The sequence below is a fragment of the Carya illinoinensis genome, chromosome 11 (assembly GCF_018687715.1).
Source record: "Carya illinoinensis cultivar Pawnee chromosome 11, C.illinoinensisPawnee_v1, whole genome shotgun sequence".
In the NCBI taxonomy this organism is placed as follows: Eukaryota; Viridiplantae; Streptophyta; class Magnoliopsida; order Fagales; family Juglandaceae; genus Carya; species Carya illinoinensis.
In genome coordinates, this window is record NC_056762.1 from 10,459,107 (window position 1) to 10,468,992 (window position 9,886).

General features: G+C 34.6%; 1 protein-coding gene across 8 annotated transcripts; it reads right to left on the reverse strand.

Annotated features, from left to right (window-relative positions):
* Positions 1–3,152: 3,152 nt before the first annotated feature.
* LOC122283014 (ninja-family protein AFP3-like) lies at positions 3,153–7,833 on the reverse strand. 8 transcript variants are annotated; one of them, XM_043095143.1, is made up of 4 exons: positions 7,643–7,833; positions 7,361–7,381; positions 6,532–7,162; positions 3,153–3,783 (listed from the first exon to the last, which is right to left on the reverse strand). In XM_043095143.1, the coding sequence occupies exons 3-4, from the start codon at positions 7,103–7,105 to the stop codon at positions 3,326–3,328; spliced, it is 1,032 nt and encodes a 343-aa protein (XP_042951077.1). In that variant the 5' UTR covers positions 7,106–7,162; positions 7,361–7,381; positions 7,643–7,833; the 3' UTR covers positions 3,153–3,325. The 8 variants fall into 8 exon arrangements, with proteins under 8 accessions (XP_042951077.1, XP_042951076.1, XP_042951080.1 ...); XM_043095142.1 differs by having other exon boundaries at positions 7,480–7,833; XM_043095146.1 differs by having other exon boundaries at positions 3,153–3,435; positions 3,490–3,783; positions 7,359–7,833.
* Positions 7,834–9,886: the final 2,053 nt, after the last annotated feature.

Genomic DNA, 9,886 nt, shown 5'->3' on the forward strand with positions numbered 1-9,886 from the left:
TACAAAGTTCAGAATGAAAAATGAAAAAACTATTTATTTTCAGAATGCAGAGTCAGAACATGTTATTAGAAAATGTTAGAGCGAAAGTTTAAAAATATACTCATTCAAAAAAATCCTTTTTGGCATAGCATAACTGACCACCATCATACCGGAACATCACATCGCATCATAGGCCATGTTTAACCCTCGTGGTAGGGTTGTGCAAACCCTAGTAGCTAACTGAGTAGAAACAAAATGTGAATATTTTCCTTATTATTCTCGAAGTCCTGATTGTACACACAGGAAAGACTACTAGAAAACCACATTTTTTTCCAAAGTGGGTGCACCAGAAACAGAATGGTTGGTACTAACCCAAAAAGAAACCACTATTAGTAACTGTGGTAGGTCAAACAGATCATCATACACAAACCACATCCCAATTCAGAATGTCATGCCAAAAATTTTCAGAAATCATATCATATCATAACAGAGTTCAAAAACATCTTCATAACAAAACAGAATCAGATCACAAAAAATATAATTTATGCACAAAATTTCATATTCGCTCTCTTTTGCACAGTTTAGAAACAAAATGCCAGAAAATAAGCTCATATCTAGATTATTCATGACAAGAATACTCTCTTTTATATAGAGTTCATGAGTAATGCTAAAATAAATAATTGAGGTTGTTTTTCATATTTCTTTTCAAAAACCAAAAGATACTTATTTTAAAAATCAACCTCATTTCATTTTCTTTTTATGCAAAGTTTAGTATAGGAACCCCGCCTAACTGAACTTCTTAACTTTTCAAAAAATTTCCTCAATAGTGCCGAACAAATATTAATCATCACCTATAAAATAGTCACGTAATTCTTATAAATTTACAATCGGACATGTATTGCAATATTTAAGCCTAAGATGCTAAAATAACCTATTTTAATTCCTCAAGCACCTAACTTCCCAAAACTCTAAATTACCATAATTTTCTAATTAAATTCCTTAATATACACATAAAAATATTCTATTAACAAAACATAATTATCCTAAAATACCAACTTAACAATATCTGCCTAAAACACCTTAATAAGCTTTTGAAATATAATCCAACCTTAACATCAAAATAAACCTATCCCGAGTTAAGCCGAACATAATATAAAAACCCTTTTAATAAAAAGGCCCATCCCAAGCATCAGATTTACCACGAGAAAAGGGCATGACTACGATTTATTAACACATGCTTGAGAGACCCAAAGACAACATAAAGTAGCAGAAAACAAAACTTAAGCAGGAGACCATGCGACGACTTACCCCAACTAAAACAGGTGATAGTTCGGAAACAAGTAGAGTGCGATGGAGTTGGGTCGATGTGGATGTTGGCAGTGCAAAAGAGTGGTGCAGCTGAGATACAGAGAGAGAAAGTGATGACCGAGAAAACTAAACACAGAGAGAGAGAGTGATGACCGAGAAAACTAAACACAGAGAGAGAGAGAGAGAGAGAGAGAGAGAGAGAGAGAGAGAGAGAGAGAGAGAGAGAGAGAGAGAGGACCTACACACCGAGTATGACGGGGAGCTACGGACTGGGGTCACCCAAGGCAGCGTTCGAAGGTGGGAGCTTGTCCTCCGACATCTACTGTTGTCAGAGGCGTCGTTTGCAGCAGCAGCAACCGGCGGGCCAGTGGTTCAGGGTAGTGCGTTTTGAGTAAAAAAAAAAAAAAGCTCTGTTTTTGGGCAGCAAAACAGAGGTGCATGCGTTGGTTGTTCCTACTCGCAGGTGGTTGTCGTGCGTTCACAATTGGAGGGTGGATGCTAGAAGGAACAATATGTTCTAATTTGGTGCATGAAAACAGGGGCTCTAAGTAGCGGTCTTCCCATGATGCACTAGTGGCTGGGCACTAACGGTGACATGAGATTGGAGGCTAGTTTTGGACAGTGTGGAGTCAAGGAGAAGGTGTGATTGCGACAGTGAGAAACCGAGAGGAGAAGGAGAAAATTGAAACGACAACTAGGGGTCTTTCGGGCATGAGAGGCTAATGACATGCAAGAGAATATAAATAGAGGATTGAAAACAAAACCCTAGAAAGTGAGGGAAGACGAGCAAAGGCAAGCCGTGTAAAACGAACGTGATTGAAGCGTGCATGCATGACAAACGGACGAGCATTGCTAAAACATTAAACAGGATCTCACGGGCTTGGGTATTAAACGTAGAAGGTTTCGACTCTTTTTCCTTGAGTTTTGGATTTCAATATAACTTCTAAAAATAATCCAAACTGTCCTGCTAATTTCTTTGACCCATGAAAAAACATTTCACTCAAACCAAAAAATATTTAAAGATTCTACCTTACTTAGCAAGCCGAAAAAATAAAGTTGGTCTTTGCCAAACAAAAATTTGGGCCCAAAGTCTATTCAAAAGATATTCATTATTTTCAAGTGGGCCTTTCACCCATATAAACCCAAAATCTTTAGAAAGCGGTTGAGTGCTAGACCCGAGTGTTACATATTCACTTTCTCATTGTTTCTCTCTCTTGTTTTGGCACTTCCAAGTTCTACTCACTCTATTTAGATGGTGTAAGATTGAAGGGATTGAGTTGAGTAAGTTAGGGGACCAAACCGTACTATTTATAGCCCAAGCTTCCATCAAGCTTTGGTGGCTACGTGTCCCACGTGTTCAATTTATTATGGGCAGTTCCAACATTTTACAAACGTGATGAAAACTCAGATGTGGACCATATTTCAAGAGCTCCTAAAATCAAGAGGAGCTGGAGACTCATTCCCAGGAACGGTCTCCGTGAGAAACGATCAACAATAGGAACTAAGCAGTGTACAGCATTGAGTAAGATGTATGAGGGTTAAATTTCACTACCTTTCATGATTGAGTTTTAATTTAGGCTTGAGATATTTTAGTAGACCGAGGACAGCAAAGGTTGATTAGAACAATCTATTTTGACAATGAGATCCAGAATCTGGAAATCTGCTCATCACCACTTCCTGGAAATCTTCATTTTCCTTTCTGGTCATGATGCTCTCCCTCAGCATGATCAGAATTGTTCACCCATGAATACATGGACAAAAGACCTATATGGGTCAGCCTGACTGCAACAGTTAAACATGATGATAAGCAATGATATGATGCCTTGCTAACCTATAAGAAAAACAGCAGTATTATAAGAAGAAAGGAAAATAAAAAGATTGGGTTCCATTTTATAAGGACTTAAAAGTTTCATTTAACCAAACTAAAGAGGAGAAACGAAAGGTAAAACATAAAAGATTATTACTCAGTTCATGTTGTTCATTTGGAAACATTTCAAAATGGGTGACAAAAGCCACCGCCAGTAACTATATAAAAGGACTAGAAGCCGGGGAAGACAGTGATCTGCTTTAGTGGGTTTTTGACATCCTTTCCACCGGCATGCTTGACGAATTCGGCTGGAGAGAGAGAGCTGCCATGGCAAACACAGACTATGCTTACTTGACTTTTCGTATACCTGTATAAAAACCCTTCAATTCTCTTACCGTTTGGGCCATCTCCAGTGGTAGTCACACTAGGCATCTGTTTCATCACATCCATCCCATTGTCTTGAAAGCAGCCTTTAGAAACTTTAACCTTCTTGGACGGTTTCTCAAGCTTACGCTTAGAAAGTTTCACTGATTTTCCCTTTTCTGTTGCTTCAGGAATAAACACAGGCTTAGTTTCCATTGGATTGGGCAATGACAAAGAACTGGTATCAACCTTTGCTGCAGCCACAGCTTCCAGTCCGTCTTGGAATTTATGCAAAAACATATAAGCAATAAAGCAGAAAAGAGAATCTGAAAGAAAAACATACAGTTCAGCACAAAACAGAGTTTTGAGGCTAAAACTGCAGGGATCTCAAGATTATAGGGAGCTGAAGCTTCTTTCTTTGAGGGTTATCACCGCACAGGAACTACTTTCAGCATTAGTATTTTCCACAATATACAGAAGTCTATCAGAAGAGCACTTGTGCATAAATATGAAAATACTTGTTTTTATGCAATTATTACTGCTTTAGATGAGGATGCTAGGCTATCATAGACAATTTTAAAGCTAGGAAAGTTTGCAAGATGTAGGATTGTATAAAGCAAAGCAATGCTTTGTTGCATTCTAAAGTAGCATCCTCTTCCTTATTGCCCATTTTCTTTTTGGAATGTGGAACTACTTTTATTTTCTTCTATGTTAATTTAGGAGGAGTATATGTTTACCATTATTAGAGTTGGTATGCAACTCTCAAAGGTTTTTTTCCCTTGGTTAGAAAAATCTATAAAACAAAAGCTGTCTTGTACTATTAGTCTATAGGTGGATGCTGTCCAGAGCTGGTGATTTTTTTTTTTACATAGGTTTTCCAAGTATTTTACCTTTACTTTAATCCTTCTAATTAGTCTAAATGATTGGTTAAGAGTACCTGCAATTGATCCTGGAGTATATTTATTTACCAAAAAACAAATATGTTAAGTACATACCGCCACAACTTTAGTCTCCCTACCACCATAGTCATCCATTCATCAACAAATGTTAGTAAGACTTGACTCTCTAGAGTCTTCAAATATATATCATTTCCTAATAATTTCTGTCTACCTGGAATGGAATAGATAGCAACCTCTAAGCAGAAAAAAATTGAATGAGACATCCTATAAATACTCACCGTATGAAGAGATCATATTTTTAAATGGTAACTTTCATTTAAACATAAAGATATTTGAAAGGAGAACTAAACAATATCCACACATAAATAATTAATATGCAAATCAGTAATAATAAAAAAAGAATGTAAAAAGGATATTTGACAATAATGACTAAAACTGGTGTAAGTATATCCATCTTGAATTATCCTAACCTTACTGCCAGCAACAATAATTCCATAAAGCAATTATACACACAGAACAAACATTTGTACGTATCAGTGCATGGAATGCTGAATGTTCTTCATGTTTTTGTTCATCTCACTGCCTTCTATTGGCAACCATACTCGTCTGATGGGGGTACGACCACCAAAGAAAAGGGAAACTGCAACTTAACCAAAGAGGAAGGCTAACTTTCACCATGGACGATCATTTGACTTCAATTGACATATTGGTTTGTTGCTAAATACAATAATAGCCTTGTGATTTCATGCTCCTATAAATCTAAGACAGGAAATGACAAGTTAAAGTGAATAATCTTGGTAGAAGTGGAAGATTATAAGAAAAAATAAGCTTCCTGAGAATAGTGTACTTCTAGAAGAAATCCACAAGGATTTTCATTAGCAAACAATTGGTTGAGAAGTAGGTGGTGAAGATGGCAGTGGCAATGAAGAGTCCATGCTTGATATAATAAAGGAAGCTTGTGAAGCAACCAATCTTCTTAATTACTAGATCCTTTTCTGGTTAAGCTCAAACCAATCATAATAGTAAATAACTTAACGTGTCTTTGTTTGAAAGGAAACTACTAAAACATGCAGAACATCATTGCACATTGGAAATCATGCATACTAAAGATATGAGGAATCGTTTTACTTTTCATCGCACTTGGGAGGGCATGCACATACACTCGCACCAAATTAATAACTCTTGTACACTATAAAGATAAACTACTTACTTATGTTTGGCCGTTTCCTTTGTTTGTCGAGACATTGCTGAATATGGCATCGTGGATGTCCGTGAGGATGAAATAATTACTTTTGTCGATATGTGGTCGGGCTAAAATCTACTCTTGCAGTGTCGTTATCTTTGTTTGTCGATTTCTTGTCAGATACGGATTCTCTATGTTCTAGTTATATGTGCATTGGTTCCGACTTCAGCATGACTAACCAATTACCTCAGTTTCCCTTTCTTCCAAGTAAAACAATCTATTCTCCTAATTTTAGCAATATTGTTTTCTTTGTTTGTCGATCTTGTCGAATAAAGATTCTCTATGCTCTAGTTATATGTCCATTGATTCCAAATTCAGCATGACTAACCAATTACCTCAGCTTCCCTTTCTTTCAAGTTAAACAACCTATTCTCCGGATTTTAGCAATATCATTTTCTTTGTTAGTCGATTTCTTGTCAGATTCAGATTCTCTATGTTCTAGTTATATGTGCATTGATTCCAAATTCAGCATGACTAACCAATTACCTCAGTTTCCCTTTCCTCCAAGCAAAACTACCAATTCTCAAGTCTCAAAATTGCCCTTCCAACAAAATTGCAGATTCCTACCTCATGTATTTAGTAAGATAACAGTTATATATTCTCATTCTGTTAATATGTTTTAGCCATGACAGTATATATTCAACTCCAAATCCAAAGAAGGGATAAATTTTAAATGAAAATTTTACGTTAAATACCCAAACAGAGTGTAGAACTCCATAGCAATTTCTTCAACAGAGGCATATGCTACTATTATCCTAACATGATATCTGAAATCAAGGAATTTTAAAGTAATTCTGCTAACAGAGAAACATATAATTAAAGCAATACCATGATTCATTTCTAATTAATAATTAAATCTTTTATTTTTTAAGGCAATCTCTCTACTTGAAAAAGCTACCATAAGAAGAAAGCAGAATAAAAGGAATATATACCCTTGAGTTGTAGCTTCCCATATATTTGTCCCTCGGCTTTGATCTTTCCAATGGCACGACAAAGTGCAGGGCTCCTCGCCGCAGAAGCCACTGCCCAAGCAGCCACGTCAGACGGTGGAACCGCCGTCTCACCTGAAGGGTTTTCTTCCTCGATGGCTGCCATGCCGCCTTTCCTCTGCTTTTCCACCAGACTCCTCTGGGCCTCCATTCTCTTCTTTGCCGGCAAGTCCTTGATCATAATCTCCCTTTGCTTATTCTCCACAGGCAGCGAGCAAGATCTCTGAGACGAAAAAAAGACTCCCTGCATGGCCGAGTTGGGTTCACCGGTGTTTACCTTCTCGGTTATCATTCCAGCGTTCGAGGATGACCGGATTACAGGATTTTCTTTGAAGTATTCACGGTGAACTCCACCCAAAGAGAGTCCGAGACTGAGGTCTAGTTTTGGTTTAGTATTGGCAAATTGGGTGTGCTTGGGATTCTTAGACGAGAATGTCAGCATGAGACTTCCTGGTTTTCCATCGGTTTGCTTGGGAAGGTTGGCTTGCGAAGTCTTTCCCTGGTTTGGTTCCCCCATTTGGACACACAAAAAGATAGAGTGAAGAAGGAACTGAAATTCTTCTCCTTTTTCCCCCTGTTACCAAAATAGAAAATAGGAGTTAAATGCATAAATTTGACATGGAAAGCTCGAAACCAGTACTGCAAAACCATGGCCAGAAAGTGTGAGAAGATGAGAGAAATCAAGAAGGACATGCGAACCCAGGAAAGCTCAAACACAGTTTAGAAAATAATCTCGATGCCCAACCCGAGTAAAGCAAAACTGAGCTTACACGGTCTTTGCAGTCGATTGCAGCTGCAAGAACGGACAAGAACAGGGACTGGTTAACACACAGAAGTGATTGTTGTTCGACAGAGGGAGAAATAGAAGCTACTGCGCACTTAAATACTTACACGGGAGAAAAAAACAAAGACAATACTTAAACAGGAGAAAAAAAAAAAAACGACAGTTTCTTTTGCTAGCTCCTAGTTTTGCAGACGAAAATTGACAACGCAGTTAACATTGTCCACGTGTTGAACAGTGGAAAGGAAGAGACTCTGAAGAGGAGGGTCTCACATGGTGTACGGTTACTGAATGAATAGCTCAGAATCAGAGTGTGCGCACAGGTTTGAAGTTGCAGTTGCGTCTCACTCGCTGATTCAGAGAGCCATTTTCAGAAGATGTCGACATCCTCTAAGAGCTAGCAGCCTTGTTGCTGTCGCTTTTCTGGAGGCATTGGGTGAGTGTTCAGAAGCTCTGCCAGGTGTTGAGATGATATGAAAAATTTTCGAGTAATAGTGAAATTTTGTAAGTGGAGATATTTTATAAGATAATTATAAATAAGAGAAAAAAATTTAAATAAAATTATTAATATAATTTAATTTTTTAAGATAATTTTTATTATGAAATTTAAAATATTGAATTATTTTTTATATTTTATTTATAAATTTGTAAAAATTATAATGATTAGTTAATAATTAGATGAAAAAGTTAAAAGTTTAAAATTAAAAAGTATTTGTATTTATGGTATTTGAATATTGAACGTAGGGGTGTAAATAGGTCTCTCTAGTTATTTTGTTTCTTTTTTTTTTTGCAAATAAATTAATAAAAAAATTATTTAAATTACTAAAATTAAAATTAAGTTAATGATTAATGTAAATTATGTAACTAACTCATTAAAAAAAATTAACTATAATTATATTCATGATGTTGATAGTTACTACTTACTAACTTAAGGTGAGGTTTGGATAAAGAGATGAGATGAAATGATTTTAAATGAAGTTGAAAGTTAAATAAAATATTGTTATAGTATTATTTTTTAATATTATTATTGTTTTGATATTTGAAAAAGTTGAATTGTTTATTATATTTTGTGTGAAAATTTAAAAAAAACTGTAATGATAAGATGTGATGGATTGAGAGTGTTTCTATTTAGTATGCATAATTATTAATAATGTCCTACATATTAGATATGGTTAATGAATATCAAATAATTTCATTGTATATAAATTATTCATATTTACTTGCAACTTAAGAATTTAAAAAATTGCCTAATTACTTTAATTAAGTGTAAATAATAAAGTATGTATGAATGTATTATGTATATACATATATTATTATATAATTTATGATACATTAGTAATTAATATTATATATTATCTAACATTTTATATGGTCAATAATAATAGATTAGATAAAAAATTACATATATACTTAACTTATATAATTACTATATAAAAATAATATATTATATTATTAAAAAATATTTTTAAAAAATAGATATTTCAATTGGTTGGTTTCTATCCGATTCAGTTCAAAACTTATGGACCCTGACATCAGATCGAAACCCTTCGGTCCCACAATTGTCTTGCAAATTGTGGGCAGAAATCGATCGTATCAATTTTCAGTTTGGTTCAGTCTGGACCAAAAATGTTTCACCCATAGTTGAAATGAGATAAGATGATATGAAATCATCTTGCATTCCAAATGCCAAACGAGGTCGAAATCTATGTCCAAACAATTTAAGCATTACATTCGTGTAACATCCACGTCCACGTGACAGACAAAAACAGTTACACTAATTTTCTTTTAAAGTTATGTGATATGCATATAATTTCAATCACTTTATTTTAATGAAATCATAATATTTCTGTATTCCTTAATCTTAAATGTTGTTTGTAGGAATTGTGAATAATGATATTTTCAATTTTTTAACTAAATGTATAATATCTATTTGTTGTAAAATATAGATTATTTTAGTCATTTCACATTATCTCATCTATGAACATAATGCCACATAATTCTCCTAGTATACATATATAGGAGCTTTTGTCACCAATTTATTTTCTATGTTTTTAACCCATTGAAAATCAAGAGAAGTTGGTGGCTTTGGTTTAGGAGTTTTCTTTGGTAGATTATAGAGAAATCTTAGGAATTTACCAATTTTACAATTTAATATGTGAAACATCAAATGAAGCTTGAATGAAAATAAGTTTATATGACTTTATTTCTCTCATTAGTCACTAAATGAAAAAGAATTAGAAAATGAGTAAACTCATCATTCCAATTATCATCATTATTTCATTATCCCATGATATGGTATTAGATGATTAGAAATTATTTATTATATTTCACTTGTAAACCTATCATCTAATGTCGCATCATAGAATGATGAGATGATGATAAAAAAATTGATGATGAATAGATTTTTTCTGCCTATTATACACTTGCTTCATTAATAAATGAGTTGCACGTAAATAATAATATTTGTTTATATATTAAATGAGCAAAATTTATATAAGTTTGGCACAACTTGGTTTA

Bases quoted from the DNA above. Each gene is read 5' to 3' on its own strand.
- LOC122283014 (XM_043095143.1), bottom strand. From the start codon at position 7,105: ATGGGGGAACCAAACCAGGGAAAGACTTCGCAAGCCAACCTTCCCAAG. The intron at 3,784-6,531 runs GTATATATTCCT...TTTTTCTTTCAG, and splicing joins TGGGAAGCTACAACTCAAGG to ATTCTCTTTTCTGCTTTATT.